At 42.7% G+C, this 23,720-nt stretch overlaps 1 protein-coding gene across 3 annotated transcripts in view; it reads left to right on the top strand.

The window, feature by feature from the left end:
- CACNB4 (calcium voltage-gated channel auxiliary subunit beta 4) overlaps window positions 1-23,720 on the top strand; it is a gene marked incomplete at both ends in the record, with an annotated part of 240,399 nt that overhangs the window by 184,604 nt on the left and 32,075 nt on the right. For 2 of the 3 annotated variants that reach the window (XM_080798892.1, XM_080798893.1), the window contains 7 exons: window positions 8,253-8,372; window positions 10,220-10,342; window positions 17,231-17,361; window positions 19,903-19,979; window positions 21,503-21,522; window positions 21,747-21,827; window positions 23,234-23,292. In XM_080798892.1, coding sequence (XP_080655018.1) covers window positions 8,253-8,372; window positions 10,220-10,342; window positions 17,231-17,361; window positions 19,903-19,979; window positions 21,503-21,522; window positions 21,747-21,827; window positions 23,234-23,292 — 611 coding nt within the window. Of the gene's footprint in view, window positions 1-8,252; window positions 8,373-10,219; window positions 10,343-17,230; window positions 17,362-19,902; window positions 19,980-21,502; window positions 21,523-21,746; window positions 21,828-23,233; window positions 23,293-23,720 lie in introns of those variants that run through there. The other variant, XM_080798894.1, reaches the window with a different exon arrangement.

Raw genomic sequence — 23,720 nt, forward strand, 5'->3', positions numbered from 1 at the left:
TACCAGTAACGAAAATGCTGTGTCAAAATCGTATCATTAAATCAGAAGCTCAGAGAAACCCACAAATCAAAACCTTGATAATCCAGCAATACTGCATGGAGTTAGCAAGCATGTCTTTTGAAAAGCAGCCTGCAGTTCACTCTCCATGATCTCAGATTGCCATTTCTTTACCTACATCTGTCATTCCAAATTAGGGAAGTGTTAGTATATGATCAGTGTTAAACTATTGTAGAATGTGGTTTTGCTTTACTGAAGGCAACTAAAATGTTTGACATAAGTTTTTGCGTCTGACTTTGTAGAGGAAATTTTTTTAAAAGATTCTACTCACACTCCTGCCCGTTGCATAGCGCCATGCGGTAATGTCATAGAGGAAGATTCTTACTGCCTACCTTGAGCTTGGATGCCTCATCTGTAAAATGAGGATAATCATAGCCTACTTCATAGGGTTGATGGGATGATATAAAGTCCGTAAGTTAATAACTCACATTGGTGCCAGGTAGGCTGGGTTCAAGGACCCAGAGAGTCCCTGGTTTCATGCAAGATGGAAATCAAACAGTGAGCCAGGAGGAAATGAAGGCAGAGTTTGTTGAAGATAGAAACATAGAGAGAGAAATACAGACAGAGGATCCCGGGAGGCTTGTAGGTCCCTGGTTTCATGCAGGATGGAAATCAAACAGTGAGCCAGGAGGAAATGAAGGCAGAGTTTGTTGAAGATAGAAACATAGAGAGAGAAATACAGACAGAGGATCCCGGGAGGCTTGGGAAGGAAAGGAAGCATGAGTCTCATCTTTCTTTGGGGTCTGGGTTTTTATCAGCACTGTGGTCTGGTGCGTATGTCCTCTTAAGCATCCAGGAACTGGCCAGAACAAGATCAGAGTCCAGGTGTCCTTCATAGGTCACTCATTCCCTGAAGCCAGGGGTCTGGGTGTGAGGTGTATGGAGTCAGTGGTCTTGGAGAATGTTTATGATGACCCTCCCTGGTCACTGCTTAGACGTTATCTATTGTACTGGAAGACTCCAAAGATAGCAATATCTCTTTGTCCCTTACCCGGAGGAAGTATGTCATTTGCATTACAAGACAAGTGTTGAGTGCGATGGGGGTGCAGGCCCTAGCAAGGATAGAAGGTGGAAAAACAGTGAAGGAAAAAAAAGGCAAAGGGTCCCCTCAGTTTCCCTGTCTTGACATAAAAGGCTCGAACAAGCACTTATTCTCTTCCCTTTCCCTTAGTGGCCTTTTCTGAGCATACTGCTTTGTTGCCCTTGACTGCTCTTTGAAGCCCCCAAATGAAGGTTAGATTAATGGCTAGGGTTGACCTTCATCTTCGGTCCAGTAGAAGGGGGCCACAGAGCTGCCTCACCTCATCCTTTCACCCAGCCTCCTAATTACAAGGAGTGGCACAAGGTACCTTAAAGCAGAGTTAAATTGTCGTTTCTAAGGTATAGTTTCGTAAGCTCCTTGTTTGGCCAAAGTGCTGGGAAACCACACACTATTCAGCGCTCTGGCAATGAAAACCGTAATTCTTAAAACAAACAAACAAACAAACAACAAACTCATGTTACGGGGCTGGGATTGCTAACATTTAACATTACACGCAGTAAGCATAAACCTTGGTCAGTTAACCAACCATCCTAGAACTTAAAATCATGGAACAAAGAATAGATAGAATTTGATGAGAGCAAGAGTGTCTTTCTTTCAACAAAACTGAGCCTCTGCGGCAGACATTGCCTTGGAGACCAGCCTGGACCCTGCAGCCTGGGTGCCCTAACAAAAAGCTCTGGCATGTTCGGCGAAGGGGGTGAAGGAGAAGAAATTATCTGTAAGAAAGTGGGGCTGGACTTTAAACATAAAGATTCCCTGAGTCCTTTTGCTTACAGCAGCCTTGTGAGCGGGCTATTCACCCATCTACCCTGGGCAATCTGGGACAATAATCAAGAAAGGGTTTGTTCCTTCTGCAGTGTGGAGAAGTGCGTTGTTTAAGTCACTGCGACCTTGGTGGAGAGAAGCCCAAATCCATTGGGAGTGGTATGTTTCTCTGGACATTCCATCATCACTTAGTCCACTTAGTGCAACTATTAATACCGAATTTAGGGCGCCTGAGTGGCTCATTCATTAAGCATCTGCCCTTGGCTCAGGTCATGATCCCAGGGTCCTGGGATCAAGCCCCGCAGCAGGCTCCCTGCTCCGAGGGAGGCCTGCTTCTCCGTCTCACACTCCCCTGCTTGTGTTCCCTCTTTCACTGTGTATTTTATTTATAACTTAAAGTAAAATAAGATAAAATCTTTTAAAAAATAAAATAAAATAAAATACTACATTTACACCAAGTTGGACATTGACTTATCTGATCTGGAAGTGAAACTGACATTTGGAATGTCTGCTCCTGCACAGTTCAACATGGTAGCCACTAGTTATGTGTGGGCATTTAAATTTAAAATATTTGAAGTAAAATAAAATTTTAAGCTTTTGAACATTAGATGAAAAATTCAGTTCTTCCATCTCACTAGTCACATTTCAAGTGCTCCATAACCACCTGTGACTGGTGGCTACCATATTGAATTTCACCCATAAAGAGAATATCCATCTCTTGGATGGCAGGGGTTTAGTATATGCCATTATTATGCTTGTACACTATGTTGTACTATGGTATCTAATAATTCTCCTGAATAACCCTGAAGGGCTTCATTTCCATTTTTAGAATGAGGAAAGGCTCTCAGATGGTTCAGCATTTTCCTCTCACGCAGTAGTCTCTGCAGGACCTGACCAGAGGTTAGTGTTCAGTGAATGGACAGCTGAGCTAACAAGTGAGAGGCCCAAGGCTGTCTGAGCCTGAAGCCCAAAAGTTCCAGCAATACCAAGTTCTGTTCTGCTCTTAATGCATTTTAAAATCAAACACTTGGGGGCACCTGGGTGGCCCAGTCAGTTATCTGCCTGCAACTCGGATCGTGATCCCAGAGTCCTGGGATCGGGCCCTGTGTCCGGCTCTCTGCTCAGTGGGGAATCTGCTTCTCCCTTTCTCTCTGCCTCTCTCCCCCCAGCTTGTGTTCTTCCTCTCGCTCTCTCTAATAAATAAATAAAATCTTAAAAATAAATTAAAGTAAAATAAATAAAACATTTTTGAACTCTCTCTTCTCCATACTCTACTTTCATAATACTAAAATACTCACAAAACACAATAATAAAATACAAATAATAGAATACAGATACCAAAATTCCTCATAAAAAGAGAAAGTGTATTCCAGTTTCAAAAGGACAAGTTCAGAAAGTGGATGGGCAGGTTGTGTAGTGGGATTAGACAGGGACTAGGGTTGGCATAGGTCTCTTTGGAGGTGGTAGAAATACTCTAATATTAGGTTGTGGTATAAATTGTGTTCTGTAAGTTGTTAAAAATCATTAAATTGTACATTTAAAATGTGTGAATTTAATGGTATATAAATTATGCCTCGGTAATGCTATTAAAAAAAAACACAAAAAAATGAAAAACAACAAGATATAAATCCTAAAGCCCTGAGACAGCCAAAAATTTAATGCTGACAAGCTGCCAGAATTTTCGTGAGTCAAAGATTAGTTGCTGGCATTCCCTGAATTTCCCTAATGGTGGTAAAAGGAGTGATGTTCCATCTCAAACCAAACACTGGGAAACTCTACAAGGTGAATATTATTATCCTCATGTCTCAGCGGATGAAATGGAGACTCAGGAAGTTGAAATACTTTGCCCAAGATCCACAGCCCAGAAAAACTGGTCCAAGTGTCGAAAGCAGCCCTGTGTGGCCCCCCAGCCCGTGGCTGCTCTCTCCCCTGCGACGTGGCCCTTCTCTGGGAATGAGAAGAAGCCCCTCCATTTTGTTTGACTCGGCATCACTTTCCTTCTTCCAGGACAATAGTAAACTGATTTTCCAGTGTTTCCATCAGTGTTTTGTATTTTGTACTCAAGATTCATGAAAGGCATGAATCTATTTTCAATATTGAAGAAAAGGCGGAAAATGGGTTTGAGCCTTATGTTAATGGAAAGATTTATGTTTCTTTTTTTTTTTTTAAAGATTTATTTATTTATTTTGACAGAGCATAAGTGAGGGGAGAGGAGCAATGGGGTGGGAGAGAATCCTCAAGCAGACTGCCTGTTGAGCACAGAGCCCAATGCAGGGCTCCATCTCGGACCCCCCTGATCATGACCTGAGCCGAAAACAAGGATTGGTCACCTAACCAACTGAGCCATCCAGGCATCCCTCTTTCTTTTGATGTTCACTATGTTTTGGCTTTTAAAATGATATCCCTGAGGGATGCCTGGGTGGCTCAGTCATTAAGCTTCTGCCTTGGGCTCAGGTCATAATCCCAGAGTCCCGTGATCAAGCGCTACAGGCCTGCTTCTCCCAACGCCCCTTACGCAGCCCTCATGCTCTCTCTTTACTCTGTCTCTCTCAAATAAATAAATGAAATCTTTTTTTAAAAAAAAGACATCCATGCATATACATATACATCTGTATATGCACATATATACATAAATTATTATATTTAATATGAAGAGACTTGCAGCAGCTGCTTCCACTTCTCTCCTGATTTAGTTGGTTCATTGGAGACCAAGATGTGACGTGTCGTGGTGTCTGCTTAGGAACTTTTGCAGCTAGCCTCTGTCATGCCTCTTGAAGGTTTGGCTCACCCGATAAGCTGGCTAGCTCACTCATTGCCCATTTATGACATAGAATTCCTGAAAATGGAAAGCTGGTGGGGCTGCATTTTCCAGCTTTTGCCAGAACTAGTAAACTTTGCATGTTCACTTATATCCTCTTGGCATCCTGCATTGTTCATTTCTTGCCAGTTCCCTGTGCCTGAATGTGTAACCAGCTCTCTGGCAGCCCCCGTCCAGCCCTCAGTTTTACCAAGCCTGCTATATAACCCCTTCCCTTCCAGATCCTTCATCCAGTCTGGCCCAGGCCGTCTCTTCTTGCTGCTCTGTGGCTCTGTTGTTCTTTTCTCTGAGCCTTTGTATATATCCCAGGTCCTTTTTTTTTCTTTTCCTTTTTTCTCCTGGGATATGTCTATACTCTCTTTCACCCAGTTGAAACAAAACAAAACAAATAAATACAAACAAGAAACCATTTCTTTGCCAAGCCAGCAGAACATGTCCATGAGCCAAACTGGGGCTCTCGATGGTACACTTGTGTTTCCCCCAGAACCCTGAAAGACAGTGATTTCCATATCCAAAGAAATGAAGATGGCATTGAAAAAAAGAAAGAAGAAGAAACACCAGAGTAAGTGCCAAAATAATGAAACCCTGGGATTATGAAAACAAACATCCTAGTGCTCTATCTTTCCCTCTACCCATATTCTTAAAACAGGAAAATAAACAGAAGCTTCTGCTTTTACATTTTGGCAATAGTAGAACTTATTAAGTAATTTTGAAATGTTCACAGAATCTTGTTCACATTTCAAAATCAAGTTCGCTTGCAGGAATCCTTTGAGTTGCTTCTTGTGTGCTCAGAGATGATGGAATGCCAGGATGAAAAGTCGTGAAGATAGTGTGGGGAAGGAGCTGTCTCCTCGGGTCAACAGTAGACCATCTACTTTAGTCGTTTGCCTCACTGCGCTGGCAGACAGACTGCCTGCTTCTGAACTGCAGTCCTCCCAGCACATGTTTGCAAAACACAGCAAGTGCCTCCTTCCTGACTTCATGCAGCACAGTCAAGTTCGGTCCAGACCTCTTCACACAGCCAGTCCAGTATCTTGAAATGATCTACAGCACTTATCACACTGCAACAAAGCATCGCCTAGAACAAACTCAAAACTATTCTCATATATATTTTAGAAACATTGTTTTCTTTCCCTCTTACTCTGGTTTGTTTGCAGGAATACCTACATTTGGACAAAAACTGTGTTCTAAGAGAACTCATTGAAAGGACTTCAAAGTCGCTTTTTCTTTCAGCAATGAGGGATCTGTAGATAGTCAGTCACCCTGCACTCATCCATTTTGTAGGTCCAGATTTTCCCCCAGTCCTTTTGCACATAGGAATTTGGTTATAATTTGTTTAACAAACCCATTTCCTCTATAAAGGGCACTTCCAGAAGTGCTACATAAGTGCATGGGTTTGGGCACATTGCAGTTATCACACTTACAGTGTAATCATTTTGCAGTGTATAAGTGCATCAAATAAAAAAATTGTACACCTCAAACATACACTGTGTTATAGGTCAATTATATCTCAATAAAGCTGGGAAAAAAATAGTGTTTTCTTGGCAACAAATACAATGAAAAAAATGGATGTTTTTCGAGATGGGCTGTTGTGTATATATTTGAGTTGAACAAATGATTAGAGTCTGTTTTTGTTTTTGTTTTTTTTAATCAATGTAAAGCTGTCAGGACTAGGAAACAGGGATGAGAATGGCCACTTCTTATGTGCTTACCATGTGCCGCATCCTGGAGTAAATATTTTAATATCAAGTGCAGCTCGGTGTAGGGTTTCAAGCTGCTAGTTCTAGGGTTAGACTGCCCAAGTTTGAATGGAAGCTTCTACACTGTTCCCAGGATTCAGAGAGATGAGGTATGCATAGCAGCTAGCTCTGTGCTGGTACGATAGTGAGGACTAAGTCAATTAGCTGTTCATTATGTCTTATTCCACTTAATTCTTTGAAGTAAGCAGCGTCCGCATCGTGCATATGAAGAGACTGAGTCTGGAGGGGCCCAAGTAACTTGCATAGTTTTCTAAAGTAAGCTGCAGAGGAAGAATTAAGAACTAGGGTTCTATTGGGTGTTCTGATAAAACCTCTCACCAAGAGTTACTGTCCTAGGCCACCAGGAAAATCTATGCTAACCCTAACATTTCTAAGTTTAGGAAAACTTTCAAAGGATCCATTTCGGCAGTCAACCATTCTTAGAGTTCTTTTCTGCAGTGGAGAGTAGGTTCTCAGCTATATGGATAGGTCTGCGCTTTTCAAAATCTGTGTGTGATGTATGAAACATACCAAATACACCAGTTCTATCAGTAACACGGCTGTATAAATGTCATCATCTATGCAAATACCTACTTGTAATGCCAGCTTAAGGATATCATAAGGGCAATGTTCCTTTAGCAACCAGAGGGCGGACTTAAAGGATTTTTTTTAACTTTTTTTTTTTTTAAGATTTTATTTATTTATTTGACAGAGAGAGAGAGATCACAAGGCAGAGAGGCAGGCAGAGAGAGAAGGGGGAAAGCAGACTCCCCGCCAAGCAGAAAGTCCAATGCGGGGCTCGATCCCAGGACCCCAAGATCATGACCCGAGCTGAAGGCAGAGACTCAACCCTCTGAGCCACCCAGGTGCCCCCCCCCTTTTTTTTAACTTTTTAACTAGGTGCTATAGTTTTCATCTCTTCTTACACCGTGAATACCGAGTGATGCTGGTCACCCCCAGTACCTTGGCCACATCTGTCAGGCTGGATTTCAGTGTTGTTCAAATAGCTCTTCTAGGTGTGTGCTTCCATTGAGAATATCCTTGTTTTCATCTTTAAGGTTCATGGCTTGGTGGCCATAGTGACCAGGTGTGGCTATTGTGGGACAATGACTAAAGTTTTATTTTGTTTTGCTTTGAGAGGGGGAGAGAGGGGACAAGGGGCAGAGGAAGATGGAGACAGAGAATCTTAAGTAGGCTCAAACCCCATGTGGAGCCCGACACGGGGCTCGATCTCACAATCCTGAGATCATGACATTAGCCAAAATCTAAAGTTGGACACTTAGCTGACAGAGCGCCAGGCATGCCAAGGACTAGAGTTTTAATAGTGAAAGATACTAGATACTAGAACTAGAAACTCATTTACTAATGCAGGATTCTACTTTGCTGTGTTGAAATCTTAGATAAATCTGTCTTCTGTAGCCCAAAATATGGGTAGAGTTTAGCTCTTATCATAGGCTGAATCTCTTTTTCCTTTAGACGTATATACAAAGGGGAGAATGGAATGAAACTTCCAGTTCACAAATGAATACGGGCTTAATATAAAGATAGCATAAAACAAGCAGCATTGGAACTGAATATCACATAATTTTCATGGCAGTTCACTTCCTGGCATTTAATCTAGTCCAAATATTTTCCTTCACAGCATTGCTACCTTCTGAATTACTAAGATGATTAACCATATTCTGAACGTATGTCTGCAGCAAAGGCGCAGAGTGTGTGCAGGAAACCCCATGCAAATTAGGAGAACTCACTCCAGGATGCTGGTATGGATGGGACGCTCGAAGGAGCTCCCCATCGCCTCACTGAAACCACTCTGGGTTTTCCTTTTCAGGGTTCCGCGGATTCCTACACGAGCAGGCCGTCTGACTCCGATGTCTCTTTGGAAGAGGATCGGGAAGCGATTCGGCAGGAGAGAGAACAACAAGCCGCGATCCAGCTGGAGAGAGCAAAGGTGATTTTCTGGCCCCTCTTTGATTCCAAAGCGGCCTGTTGCTTAGCAGGCATCAGCTGCTCATCCCCTGCCACATATTTCTCTGAAACAGTCATTTTATGATCATCCTGATAAGGCACCAGATTGTAAGGTTCCCTGACCCATTTACCCCCTAAGAGAGGTTAGTAACATTCCTGGGGGGCCATTTCCTGAGACTCTGACCCCTCACTCTTTGTGTTTGGTTTGGTGGTGAATTATTGGGCATCTTCCGACTTCACGGTGGTGGCTGATTTTAAGCTTGCCCCTCCCAGTGCTGGCAGAGAGCCCCCTCAGGCACAGGTTGCTCTACCTGTTCCTGACCGCTCATTCTCTGGGCCATCAGCCTTCATTTCTGGCTGCACATGCTAGACTGTTGTTCCGTGGGGTCTCTGTACAGCTCCCCTTTTGGTTTCGGTCTCCTACCTCAAATTTAGCGTGAAGTTTGGAGCTTTGAACAACTATTAGTATTTCAGCAAACATGAGCCATCGAAGGTGTTGCCAAAAATAGAACTTTAGATATTCCACCGGGGGCGAGCCCCCCCCCCCCAGGAATTTCTTTACCCACAGGAGGCAATGAAGAGCAAACTATATTTTTAAATCTTAGAAGTGGAAGAGTCACTAGAGGTCTCCTGTTCTATACCTTTCAAACTGCTTTTGTTTGTTTGTTTGTTTGTTTGTTTTAGCATAGACTCCTTTTGCCAAATGAAGTTCCATGTAAAATGTAAGACGGTTTGTGGCCAGCCTCTGTTCCTTGCCCTCCAGGACAGACTCCTAAGGCATAATGATCCAGTCTTTCTAACTTTTAGAAGAAAAACTGAAGCTCAAGTGATATGAATTCCTTCCTTTTTCTGTTTTTACAGTAAACTCATTGTAAGAGCAGTAAGAGGGGAATGATGCCAGTAACGAGGCATCTTCATTCGCTGTGACACAGCTTGATGGGCTGGAGGGGGTGTGGGGCCGTGCTTGTGAAGGGACATGGCCGGGACTCTAACCAGGGTCTTGCCTCAACTCTTGCTCCGCAGTCATGTTCTCAGCACAAATAAAAGAGCCACTAACAAAACAACCCAGGATTGCAGGAACCTTGTGTTCTCACTTCAGCTAATTTTTTTTTTAGTTTTCTTTCAGAGTGCTTTGTGGCCTTTGTGGTCACTCAGATGGCAGCCGCATTACCGTTAGCTTAGGCTGCTGGTTTGCTTAGCCTTTGCAAGGACGCACCCACCCAAGAGCGCTTTGCTGGGGAGGAATTTACCTAAAAAGAGTTTCGGAACGAACTTTTGTTACCCAGGGAGAGGATGGTGCTCCTCCTTCTGGTCTGCCCATAACTGACCTTTCTTTTTCCTGGCAGGACAAGGTATTCATTTTGAGTAGGATTCTGCAGGATTTCAGATCTGAGGCTATCTCAAAAAAAATATTTATTTTACTCCTGCCAACACCTTTTAATTTAAGACCTAGCACACATTTCCTGTATCCCAAGGGGTGTCTGTTATCATTTAAAATAACAAACAAGTTTTAGGAGTAGAGGACAAAGCAGACAGCCCCCTGCCTGTCTTTCCATCCCTCCCCAGCACTTTAGAGCAGGTTTCTTGGTTTGGGGTATTCGAAAGCAGCCCAGGAGGAGGAAATGTTTGGGCTGATTGGGTTGAATCATTTTAGAGTCATTGCTGCAGATTTCTCTATGCAGCCAGGAGCCGTGAAACCCATTTGAGACACCTCTTTGGAAAGTGGTTTCCCTTCCTGCCTGGTACTATCAATTATCTAATTGTATTTTCCAATATGAAAAATCCCACTCTTTCTCCTTCCTCCGTCCTTATGCCATTGTCTGCCCCCAGTCCAAGCCTGTAGCATTTGCTGTGAAGACGAACGTGAGCTACTGTGGCGCCTTGGACGAGGATGTGCCCGTTCCGAGCACGGCCATCTCCTTCGACGCCAAGGACTTCCTCCACATTAAAGAGGTAAATGTAGGACTCTCTGCGTCCCTTAACCTGCCACAGGCCGAGAGCCGGGATCAGCTCTGAGCCAGACTGAACCGAGAGGAGCCCTGAGGAGCTGTCAGTGTGTTAGCTTATTTAATTTGCCAGGCTTTCCAAATCCATGCATTCTCACTGGGATTTAGAGGACTGAGATCATTGCTTGCATGATCGCTCATTGAAAACATTGGATCACCGTCATCACAGGGTGGATTTAGGACAGATCTCTGGTCCCCTGGTCACCTTCTAATCACCTTGCACGACTGCAGAACCACAGGTCTATGGATCCCACTTAGGGAAACGTGAATATGGCAGCATGGCATCTACCCATGAGGGACCATTTACAAGGGATATTGTAATTGTAAACATCTCTGCTGTAATCCTGTGGACCTTGACCTTGGAACCAACGCTAGAGAGTATAATTAATAATTAAAGTGTTAAAGCTAGGAAGAGGGCAGAGGACTTTGGGAAACAGAAAGCTTAAGGGATCGAGAGGTACAGAGAGGACTTGAGGCCTTGCAACTTGAAAGGTGGAATGATGACACAGGAAGTTTCATTTAGTCAACCTGAATTGAAATCCTACTTCATCTCAGACATTGTGCTGGGCATCGAGAGATCAGAGATGAGGCACACTGTCCCCACTGCCAGGGAGCTCTGAGTCTGGTGGAAAACACTTGCAGGTGCCTAGTTTCTGCCCTGGATGACAAGTTCTATAGTAGTAAAATTGAATAGGTATCATGGGAACCTGAAGAAAAAGCGGGAAGGGCTACCTAGCTGGCCAGAGGAAGATGGGGCAGGAGCTCTACAGAAATGGTGAAACCTGAGGGAGTTCAGGCTGGGTGGGTGTGGGGATGGATCTGATGGAAGGGACAGCCAGGACCAGTGCAACGTGGCTGGAGGGCAGGAAGTAGGGAGTAGTACAGGGGATGAGCCAGGTCACAGACGCAGGGGCCTGATAAGAAAGGACCTCTTTGACCCTGACAAGAAGCCTGGACTTTATCACCAGGCAGTGGGCTGGAAAGGAATTTTAAATAATGGGCAGGTGCCACGAGCATTGTGTTAGCAAACTGACTCTGACGGTCAGGAGAGTGTTGCAGAGGCTGGCCTGAGATTGCAGCAGAGAGGCTGGAGAGAGGGAGCGGCTTGGAGGGAGTGAAGAGGCAGACAGGCAAGATTGGGAGATTTCATATGCTGGGGGTGATATTGGAGAAAGTGAAATAGAGAGAAAGGAAGGATGGAGAAAGGCCAGTTTTCTAGCTCACTACAAAGGGTAGAGGATTGTGTCAGTTTTCAAAATAAAGAAGTCAGGGAGGCGCTCTGGGGATGAGGGGATGGGTAGATGAAGAAGGCAGAGGGGGAGAAGCTTTGTTGCAAGGTGGATGTGGTTGTAAATTGGCTCTCAGGTACACTGTGTCTGGGGTGCTGTGAAGGCCCCGTGAAGACACTTATTAGGCCTTTACCCACATAATCTGGAGGCTAGAGGAGAGGAATTGCAATTTGCTCTACCTAAAAGCTTTGAGTTGAAAATGAGAATGCATTATAGCTAGAAAAAAGTAGTATAGAATCGAGGAAGTATTTTTAAATTTTTATTTGCTTTTTTATTTTTTAAGATAGGAAAGATTTCAGCATGTTATCTGTGCTGACATGTTGAACCTAGTGAACTCTATTGGAAGGATCGCTGATTGAGTGAAGGGCTGCGGTAGAGGGGAAGGATGGTATCTGGAGGGTGGGCACAAGAATGGGGCCAAGTCAGGAGGACAGTCTTGCCTGCTTTGTTCTGCACAGAAGTTCCCGATGGGGCTGGAGGCATACACTGGCAGGTTGGCATGCCCCCATGCCCCTCAAAAAAAGAGAATGGGACAGTAAAGTGAAACCTGAAGCAGTGTGGTCAGTAAAACCAGTCACTGCACATCTCTGAAATACCTGCACTTATCCCCAGTCTAAAATGAGATGCACGTGGTAAATACACAGCAGTTTTGCAAATCATTGTCTTTGAAGCCCTGCATGCTACATTTGCATTAGTGACACCGAGACATATACATAGTTTTAACACTTTAGCCACTTGATAGCAAGTAGGTCAAACATCTGGATATCTACAGATGTCTGTCTTTGCGTTGTGCCCATGTAAGCTGGGTGAAGTTCTATCTACTTTGTTCCTTTGTTCAAGTACTCCTTCAAGATACAGTTCTTGAACACTTGTGTTCAAGTTTGTGCAGGCCGTGGCAGATGTTGTCTGATTGCTATAAACAAAGCAGACAGATTCTCTCCCCTCATGGACTGAAATTCTTGTGGGGAGACAGATCACGAACAAATAAATAATTGCAAATTTTGAATGCTTTGGGGGAAAAATGAAGCAGATGCTAAAAAATTTAAAACATAGGGATGAAGGTGTTATATATACTTTTAAATACGGGGTGATCAAACAAGGCCTTTTGAACAATGTGACCTTTAAGTAGACACCTGAAAGATGAAGAGGAGCCAACCTTAAAAAGAGCAAGAGGAGGTCTTCAAGGGAGAGGAAACACCATGTGCAAAGGCCCTGTGGTAGGAGAAAAGCTTGGCATAATCAGTTAACTAGAAGAAGGCCATATGGCTATAATGCAGTGAGCCAGGGACCTAGTAGCAAGACACAGTCCTAGAAGTAAGCAGGACACAGGTCAAAGAGGACCTTAAAGTGACGATGAGACTTTAGATTTTATTCTGGGTATAATAAGAAGCCATTGAAGACTTTAAAAGCAAAGGAGTGGGATGGATTTATTATTTTTTTAAAGGCTACTCTGATTGTTGTAGAGACCGTGGATTGGGGTGGGATAAGTATGGAATCAGGGAGACCATTAGAACCATTCTGATGGAATTGGGCCAGCATGGCAGCAGCAAGATGGAAAGAAGTAGACAAATTTGAGACCTATTGCACACTTTAGTGAAGAGCAGTGGTGGTGGACCAGGTCAAGAAACTAAGAGTGAGGGAGAAATCACACATGACCAGGGAGATCGAGGTTTGTGAACTGAGCAATGGAGATGGAGAAGACTAAGGTGGGAAAAGGACAGATGGAAGGGGACTTCTCAAAGGACATATCAGGTAGAAGTTAGATACAAGAATCTGGAACTTCGAGGAAAGGGTTGGGCCAAAGATGTCAATTTAGGTCATTAGTTTATGTGTGGCATTTAAAGCCATGATAATGATTGAAGTCACCTAAAGAGGGAGGAGAGGGAGAAGAGAAAGCAATCCGACGTCAAACCTGAAGGAATTCCATCCTGCAGAGGTGGGCTACATGAAATGACTCAACAAATAAGGAGAGGGAACAGGAGAAGCCTGAGATATAGGAGGAAAAGCAGGACAGAGTGATGCATGGGCATCAAGAGAGGAGTGTGTCCCAAAGGAGGAAGCAGTCAGCTGTGCAAATGCTGTGACATGTCCCCTAAGATGAGCAGTGAAAAATAGACATTGGGTTGGCAACACGGTGGTCAGCGGCACGGAAGTCATTAGGACGATTATCTGGAAGCCAAGTGAAGGGGAGTGAGGAGAGAAGGGGAGTTAGGAATGTTTAGCAAGCATAGAGCATGCTTTCAAGGAGGTTGACACTGACCAGGTAGTAGACTGAAGAGGATATGAAGTCAAAGGTTTTCTTTTAAGATAGGAGCTCATGGAGCACCTGCACATGCTGATACTAACAAACGGAGAGAGGGAGAGGTTGATGGGAAAGGAAAGATGGGCAAAGGAGTATAGTTTTTGAGTAGGCAGAAAGGGTGGGATCCAGACCCCCAAGTTGGAGGGGGGTGAGATTTTTGATAGGAAGGGGACCACTTACTCATTGTAACATGCAGAGAGAGGGTGGGTGCAGACACCCACGGTTCAGAGCCTTGCTAACAGGAAGCTGGGGTAGCATCGACTTGATGAATTCCATGTTTTCAAAGTGCGTGAGGTGAGGATATCCACATTTGCCTGGTGGGCAAGGACACGGAGCCTGAAACATGTGTCCCACCATCTGAGCGGTTAAGTGGATTGTCTCACCATTTCCATCAAAAATGACCAAACCCTATTCATTAGTTGGTAACACCCATTGTTTCCAAGGAGAAGCAGAACTTTAAAAGGTAAGAGAAGCTCTCACATATTTTATGCACACCCCCTCACACCCACATTCCAGCCTTGCTGGATGTTATTGCTTTCCTCCATTCCATCAACATTCCCAACTTGTCCTCTTGGTTGCTTTTTGATTTATATGTTCCTTGCTCAGTGACTTTCTCTTCAGACCAGCAGTTTGATGTACGGAATTGAGCTGGTAATCCGGCATAGGTTAGAGTCACTTGTTTTCAGATCTTGAAATACCTGCTAAGAACACATCTTAGAAAGAGAAAGTGCTAATCATGTTAGGGAAATGGAATGAGAAGAAATGGAGCAACGCTGAGGTGACCGTCCCAGAACCCCTCGCTCACACTTCTGGAGCATCACTCAAGGAATGCACTTCTGTAGTCTTGTCGCCTCTCATCTCATCTGTCATCCAGATGACTATCTCTAATGCACGGCTTTAAGCACTTTTTCAGTAATGAGAAGCTTAAACGCAGAGAAAAAACGGCAGCTCTGCTTATCACATTCACCAAATGACACGAGTGTGGAGCTCTTGAATCTATGTGGCAACTTCCGGTGGCTCGGAGAACTTTTTTATTTACGTGGAGCCAGATACTCACTGAACTTTAGCTGCTTCCTACGAGGAAGCTAAAACAGATTGGCAAGTTGCCATGAACCATTTCTAGAAGCCCTTTGAGGTCGCTTGGGTACCGTTTAATAAATGAGTGTTCCCGCAGGCTAACTTACGGTTCAGGAAGTAACTTAAACCCTAGGACACTCTGACTCATAGCCTGCTTTGTCCCCACCATGCGAAGATTTACATTCCAGACCTGTGCACCAAAGATTCTAAAAGGGCCTCCTTGCCCTTTGTTGATTCCAGAATAAACAGGCCTATTATTTCAAGCTTGTTATCCTGAAATACAGAATGGAAAGATAGGAAAAATCAAGACTTTGATTGTGCAAGATTTTATATTAGGTCAACTCACATTTCTTTCTTTTCTTTTTTTATGAATTTATTTATTTATTTGTCAAAGAGAGAGAGAGAGAGAGAGCGAGCGCACAAGCAGGGGAAGCAAGGGGAGTGGCAGCCTGAGGGAGAGGGAGAAGCAGCCTCCCCGCTGAGCAAGGAGGACTCAATCTCAGGTCCCTGGGATCAGGACCTGAGCTGAAGGCAGCTGCTAAACCCACTGAGCCACCCAGGTGTCCCCCTCAACCCACATTCCTGAAATGCCGTCTCACACTATGTACCATGCATACCTCGTGCAAGAGCTGTGTGCATATAAAGGCCAAATCCCTAAGCCATACCGCTTCGCTTTTGAGTATGAGGCTGATGTTGCAAATTACTCACAGCTATGCAGAATTTCACGCTGCAGTGAGTTAATGAAACCATCCATTTCTCCTTCACAATGTGTCAGTGTCATAAATTTCACTTTTCTCTGAGCTAAGCAAAGTGTACTACATATAGTTTTTCATTTTGAAAAATAAACCAGATACTTTTTGGATCAAACAGAGAGGGAGCCTTGCCCAACACAACACTGATGAAGACAAAGTTTTTGGCACCATCTGTGGAGAATATGAACAATAGGACTGATACCTGCTTTCTAAAAATCACCTACCTGAAACCTTCCCTGGAGGCAGGTGTCTTGGATTAAATATGCCTTCTGATCTAGGCTTTGGCAAATCTGTAATTACAAATACAACTTTGCTCACCCACTGAATAGGATCATGTTCACAGAGCCTTACCTCATACTGGTGGAAGCCTTTGCGTGGGTTAATTTTCTGATTTTATGTGTCATGGAACTTTCTGTGTAAATGGAAGTCCTGGTGTTCCTATTGGACTTTGGGCCATTTGGATATTATTGCGAAAACTCCACATACATAAAATATGCTTAGCCTTTGTAAGAGTAGAATTCTTTTTTATCAGGCAATGAGATGGATCTGAATTTGTAAACCTATATTTAGAAGATTACAGTTCTCCGATGAGAGCAGATTATAGATAATATCAAGGAATCTTTACCTGCAAGCTTTTGACAATAACTGGCAGTTGAATGTATTTCATCTCAGATTTGTCTGTCTTGTTCTCCAGGGTTCCAATTACATTGATGCATAGTTATCCCGCCAAAATCTATTTCTTAAGAATTGGTTGGGGCTTCTTCATAAGGACTAAAGGAATCCAAAGGTTAGGACCCAACTTTAGTTCAGGGATTGGCAAACTGTTGCATACAGGCTGATGCTAGCCCGAGGTCTTTTTTAGAAAGAAAATGTTAACTGAAACACAGCATGCTCACTTGCTTATCTATGGCCTTGTGCATGTGACAATAGTAGACTTAAGAAGCTGCAGCAGGGGTGCCTGGGTGGCTCAGTGGGTTAAAACCTCTGCCTCCAGCTCAGGTCATGATCTCAGGGTCCTGGGATCGAGCCCCACATCGGGCTCTCCACTCGGCGGGGAGCCCGCTTCCTCCTCTCTCTCTCTCTTCCTGCCTCTTTGCCTACTTGTGATCTCCATCTGTCAAATAAATAAATAAAATCTTTAAAAAAAAAAAAAAAAGAAGCTGCTGCAGAGACCATGAGGCCTGCAACACCTAAAATATTTACTATCTGGGCCTTTAGGTAAAAAAGTTTGCAGACTTTGGCTTTAGTCTATGGACACTTAGACATATATAACATAGTATGATATAATATAAATTGTGTTTTATATGCAATATAGTATAATATAAACAGTGGCTCTTCTGATCCTCAGAACTTAATTAATGGGATGTGAAGATAAGTGAATTACTACTGATAGCAGTTTTATATCTGCATTCCAGAAATATAACAATGATTGGTGGATAGGAAGGCTGGTGAAAGAGGGCTGTGAGATTGGCTTCATCCCTAGTCCACTTAGACTGGAGAACATACGGATTCAGCAAGAACAAAAAAGGGGACGTTTTCACGGAGGGTAAGTCTCCTTTGTTTCTATGCACTTATTTGGGGGAGGTGGGTAGAAGAATAAGATGATATTTTCAAGTTTGCTTATTAGCTTAAAAATGTATGCTTTCTGAGGAAAGGTACTTTCCTGGGTATGAAGTGTTTCTGAAATTGACACAGAGGAGTTTCAGAGAGTTCACTCTGAAATGCTCGAGCCTCAAATCATGGGCATCAACATGAATTCCACAGGGAAGACTTTTCTGTGGCCTCAGCAAACCTTCCTTGGAAATTAAGCTCTCCTCCGTGACAGTCATATGGGGCCTTTGTCAGTGCGTGGGAACCTGGCCTGACCTGGCATCAGGGCCCTTCCTGGTTAACCCTCACAGAGACTCCCCTCTCAAGTGGGCAAGGAATACAATGGTACCCGTGCTACTGTCCCAGGACTAGAAACCCATTTCTCCACTCAGAGCATATGTCATCTTTTGGTAAAGGGATGGAGACACCATCTAACTTTGGATGAATCAACCTCTAGTGAACTAATGAAACAGCCACAAAAATCTCAGAGTGCTGGTGTTCGTAGGTCCCAGGGATACATGCAAAACCTGAGAAAAGAGAAATCAGAATCATACTGAGCCTGCGTATATTGTGAACCCACGCTGAAGCATGAATTTGACATGTGTTACCATTTTTTGAAAGGTCTAATATAGAAGCAGTTGTTTCTCCTGACTCTCAACTTCCTTTTGCTATTGGATCCTTTTCTGCTTCAGAAATTCCTCTTTTCTTTAGGGACCCTTTTGCCTTTGTCTTAAAGGGAACTTCTTAAACAGTGATAAGAAAGCCCAAAAATACAGTTAGCCCCACTTCTTTTTTATTTTAATTCTTTATTTTTAAATTTTTTTTAAGTGGTCTCCACACTCAGCATGGAGCCCAAAGCGGGGCTTAAACTCATAACCCTGAGATCAAGACCTGAGCTGAGATCAAGAGACACTTAACTGACTGATCCACTCAGGTGCCCCCGCCTAACTTTTAATTACCAATCTTTTTTAGTATATAACATGCCTACAATATTATTAATTATTAATTCCTCTTATTTCCTCCTCTTGACTGTTAATCTCTATTGATGCTCCTTAAACAAATCAGGAACACACGTTCCTACCCCAGGACCTTTGCACTTCCTAGCTTCTTCTTATTGGAACCTTTTTCTTCATATGTCCACCAGCTCACTCCTTCATCTGCTTCAGATCTTTGTTAAATAGATCTTTTAAATAGATCTTTCCAGCCACCATCTTTAAAATTGTACCCATTTCCCTTCCTTTACTTCCTATCTTTCTCCTGATTTAGTTTTCTCCTTTGCACTTATTATTTTTAGAAATACTGTGTATTTATCTGTTCATCTATTTGGTAGTGATATCGCTTACTAAAATCTGTCTCTGTAAGGAAGGGATTTTGTCTTTTCCTCCACTGTTGTGTTCCTGGATTTTAGAACAATGGATACTCAAAAAATATTTGTTAAATGAAATAATAAATGTATTATTACCATTTATTACCATTTCCAAAGTTGTTATTTTATTATTATTATTTTATAATGTTATTATATACTGGGGAGCCTGGGTGGCTCAGTCAGTTAAGTGTCTAACTCTTGATTTTGGCTCAGGTGATGATCTTGGGGTCGTGAGATCAAGACCAGCATTGGGAGCCTGCTTGAGATTCTCTCTCTCCCTCTGCCCCTACCCCTGCTCCTGCTCTCTCTGTCTAAAATAAATGAATAAAATATTTAAAAACAATAATGTTATTATGTACTCTTGAACTAAAAGAGTAAAACCAAGAGCTCACAGACATGTTCTTCTTTTTTTTTTACACCAACCCTATGAGGTATAACTTCTATAGATAGGAAAACTGAGGCTCAAAGACATGAAATTTGATATGCCAAGGTCTCGCAACTAGTAAATGACAAAACCAGGATAAGAAATGAGATTGTTCTGACCTAGGGACCATACTCTCAAGCACTGAGAGGGAAGAACACTGGGGAAGTAGGAAGATAGGCTCCCAAGGGCCTCTGTGGGTTCCTGGGAAGCTTCCAAAGCCACACGAGGAGACCAATGGAACACTCTTCTATTCTAGGTCACAAATAATATTATTATATTATTGCCATCTTTTCTTAATTCTGACTCCCATATAATCACTTTTTAAAAAGAAATGCTTCTTCTGGCTCTTAAGCTTGTTTTGAGCTATGTTTGATATCCAACTGGTGCAGCCAACTGGTGACCGGTATTAGCTAAGCATCGGTTCACAGGAGTGGTTCTACCCTTGATTTTTCCGCCCAATTTCTGCATTGAAAAACTAAGAGAGATATTTTTGCAAAGTGTTTCCAGGTCCCAGTTAGTTCCCCACCTTCTCTGAGAAATAGGTCAAAGAAAACATTTGGACAGATTCTCGAAGTTCTTCTCCAAAGCAGGATTTGATGTACTTTGAATTATTTAGTAGGATTTAGGCCAAAGAAAGCTTTGTACTCTCAAGGTCTATTTGTAAGGAATCTGGGGAATGAGTCCTAAGTTCCTTTTCTATATCCTAGGAAATCCAGTGGAAACTCTTCTTCAAGTCTTGGAGAAATGGTATCAGGGACATTTCGAGCAACACCCACATCAACAGGTGAGGGTTTTAGTTTAACTCTTTTTAATGGAATGCTTTTCTTTCTTAATATTTGAACATAGAGAAAGTATTTTTACCAATTTGGAAATGATTTTGAGTCTTGATTTAAAAGAGTCTTCTACTTAATATTTCATTGCTCATTTGCTTTCTATAGTAATTTGATTCTATTTAAAGGGTACTTATGATACTAAAAATTCAGATCATTATAATCTAATTTTGAAAAATCTTATTTACCCCCCAGAGCCAGTAACTGTCCATTGTGCAATTTAATCTGAAGGAGGTTCATTATTCCACCGAAGAACCCAACAGGCATTAAGATGGTGAAGGCCAGTTAAAAAGGAAAAAAAAAAAGTTGTAGACTCTCAAGAAAATGCTCTGTTCTAGTCTTCACGGGGAACTTTAGGATGGTACAGCCTGGGTTGTAGAGATTGGGAGGTTTGAAGCAGAGAATGGGCCTGGACGACCTCATTTCTATTTGGACAGCAGATAACCGAGCCCTGGAATTAATGGAAATGAAGGGACAGCGGTGACCCAGTCAGGAGTTGTTACATATTTGGTAATTAGGGAGGTATTCAAGCAGGTAGAATTTTTTTTCAACCACATTCCCTGACTCCTGTAGTCAAATTGATGCTGGCCCAGAATTGATGCTGCATTAGGGCATCTGGTATCACCAACTCAGAAGGACAAGTTCAAGGTCCACCCTGGCCTACCATAACTGCAGTACACATGATTGGTTCTGGAGTAGTTCTGAGTACTGGGTTCTTGTTGGTGTGGATCCTTCCTGATCTCCCAGTCTCTGAACCGAACTAGGTCTCTGGTTGTCCCCAAATGGACTGGACCTTCTTGGATGACCACAAAACTAGTTGAATCAGATATCAAAATATTTTGCCTCATCCCCATTTGTTGGACATTTAGGTCATTGTGGCTTTGCACTATTACAAACAAGAAAGAACAGGAATAACCAGTTATAAATTTATTTGAAATTAACAACAACATAGTAGAAAAAATGTGTCAATATCCTAGAAAGTGGGCAGAAAATTTACAAACATATAAAGGACTGCAAAATTTTCTCATGGTTCATCAAAATGACAAATCCAAAAATAACTAGTGATTGAAGTGAGGATCATTTTTACCCAAATTGTTATTCTTAGTTCCTTTTTATGAAATTTTATTTGTCCACGTTGTTCTCAGCTACACTGTGTGCTGTGTCCAGCAGGGAACATCCTACAGCCCATGGCTGGCCCAGAACTTCCGGTGTTGTTATGAAGTCCACCCTCCACACCCAACATGAAATCAGGATATGAGGTCATTTGTACAAGAAGGAAATTGTCTCATTTTTCTCATTTTTCTTCAAAATTGTCTTGTCCAGAATGAAATAATAGAGTAGTGCTCTGCAGAGTGGGTAATTGCGAAATGATGAGAATTATAGGGACAAATCGGTACATTCTTCCATCTTTTAAAATCATGTACTATCATTTACAGAGATTATGTATTTTGATATGGCTCTTATTGTTGTCTTTTAGCAAAACAGAAGCAAAAAGTGGTAAGTTGTGTTTCCTTTTTAAATCTACTGCTAAGGTTTCTATCCATACATGCCTGCAATGCTCCATTTCAATGACCCAAATGGCTATAGAATAAGGGATGAGCCTCCTTGGTGGGGACCTGTGGTAACCATTTCTCATTTGACCTGAGAATTATGAATGCTGTGGCTGTTGAGGAGGTGTGCTGAGCCTTACCTTGTCACGCCTGTCAAATCATCTTTTTCAGACGGAGCACATTCCTCCTTACGATGTTGTGCCATCCATGCGTCCAGTGGTGTTGGTGGGGCCGTCACTGAAGGGTTATGAGGTACAAATACCAGTCTGTTATGCTTCAGTTGTTGACCAAGACACTAGGAGACAGCTGTTGGGCGCTTGGCCCTCCAGGGTCTGCTCCCATAATGGTACTGAAGGAGGCAGCTCCCCTCCTGTGAAGACGGGTGGTGCAGTGTGGGGCTTTTGTGACCCTTCGCTCTTGCTTCCTTCTCTGGCACACTTCTCACCTTACATGTATCTTTTTGTTTAGAAATATATCCCTTAAAACCTTTATAATGGAAAGTTCTGATCAGCTGTTTGCCCTGCATTAAATTCAAAGTGAAGAACATTATCTGTCTCAACCATTCCCATTACTGTTAGAAGTAACCAAGTATGGGGGCACCTGGCTGGCTCAGTGGTAGAGCATGCAACTCTTGATCTCAGGGTCATGAGTTCAAGCCCCATGTTGGGTGTAGAGCTTACTTAAAAAAAAATAAAAAAACAAAGAAATAATGGAGTATAAACATCACAAGAGAACATGTGCTAGCAAACCTAAACCCCAAAGCACCAACAAATCTCACCTTGCTGGGTGTTCAAGATGATGGCCTATCCCACAAAATATTTCTCTGCTTATTTATTTTAAGGAAACAGAAGGAAAAAATCTCCACTGAAAGTATCAATGAACTTGTTTAGAGATTAATCATTACCACGTAAGAAGAAAAGAGTAAGGACTTAGATGCCCTACATTTCAGATGTTGCCCTTCTGACTCTGCTAGCATAGATAAGAATGGGTAGGGTGGAACATTAAAATCTGAAGGTGGGCAACCTCCAGGGTCCCATTCCCACTGAGCTAGGACAGTATCTGGCCCATAGTAGTTTCTTAATACACACTGATGGAATGAACTAATGAATCTCTTTAAGGCAGATCTAAGAATCCATCCCCTTCTCCTTCCCCCTGTCTGTCTCCCTCCCTCTTCTCCCCTTCCCTTTTCCCTCTCAGTGGAGAACGTCAGAGGAAGAGCAGGAGAATCATCTGTAGAAATGGAAAATTTCTACCAGCAATGGGGTGGCAGAGTCCAGGGCTGGCCCGAGGAGCTTTGCTCCATGCTGGAAGCAAGAGCCACTCAGGGGAGACAAGGACAGGCAGCACTTGCAAGCAAAGCCAACCTATCGTGGTCTCTTGGCTGCAGTTCTGTCACCTAAGAAGGGAAGGGGGTCAGCCTTGGGTCTAGTGAACACTGCTGGTTCATTCCTCAGCACCCTAGAGGACAGCCATGGGGGAAATTTGAGTAACCGTAAGTGGTTAAGCATGAAAATGCCTCCCACTGTAACCTGTCCTTTGGAACAACAGGCTGTGTGAGGTCTTTGCTCAAAGTGCCCTTCCCTTCCACCTTTGACTTCTCTCTCTGTCTCTGCCTCTGCGTGTGTTTGCCTCATTCTTTTTTTCTCACCTCTGCAAAGGTAACAGACATGATGCAGAAAGCCCTCTTTGATTTCCTGAAGCACAGGTTTGATGGGAGGTGAGACATACAGATGTTTTTGTATTTTTATTTTCCTTTAACTGAACATGTACGATATAAATTGATTTGTGGATCTGTTTCCAGTGATTGCAGAAGTTCTCTAATTAAAACTTAACTCAGTATTCAGGGACGAATACAATGAAAGAATTCTGAAGATATGAGGTTATGAAGTATAGAATTGAATCCCCAAGGGAGAAAGGACCTTGAGAAGGAAAATAATCCATTTGTTTTAATTAAATGTATGTGTTTGTCTTTATTTCCTTGCTTGTTAGTGAATTCATGCCAAACTTATTTTATGAAAAATATTAATGAAAATATAGACTATTTCTGATAAATGTGGTGGCTCGCTGGTCAAGCTGGTAGTAATACTTGGGAACTGTGCATGCATGTATTTATGTGTGTGTGTGCGTGTGTGTGTATACAAAGGT

Source organism: Martes martes (genome assembly GCF_963455335.1).
Source record: "Martes martes genome assembly, chromosome: 3".
Taxonomy (NCBI): domain Eukaryota; kingdom Metazoa; phylum Chordata; class Mammalia; order Carnivora; family Mustelidae; genus Martes; species Martes martes.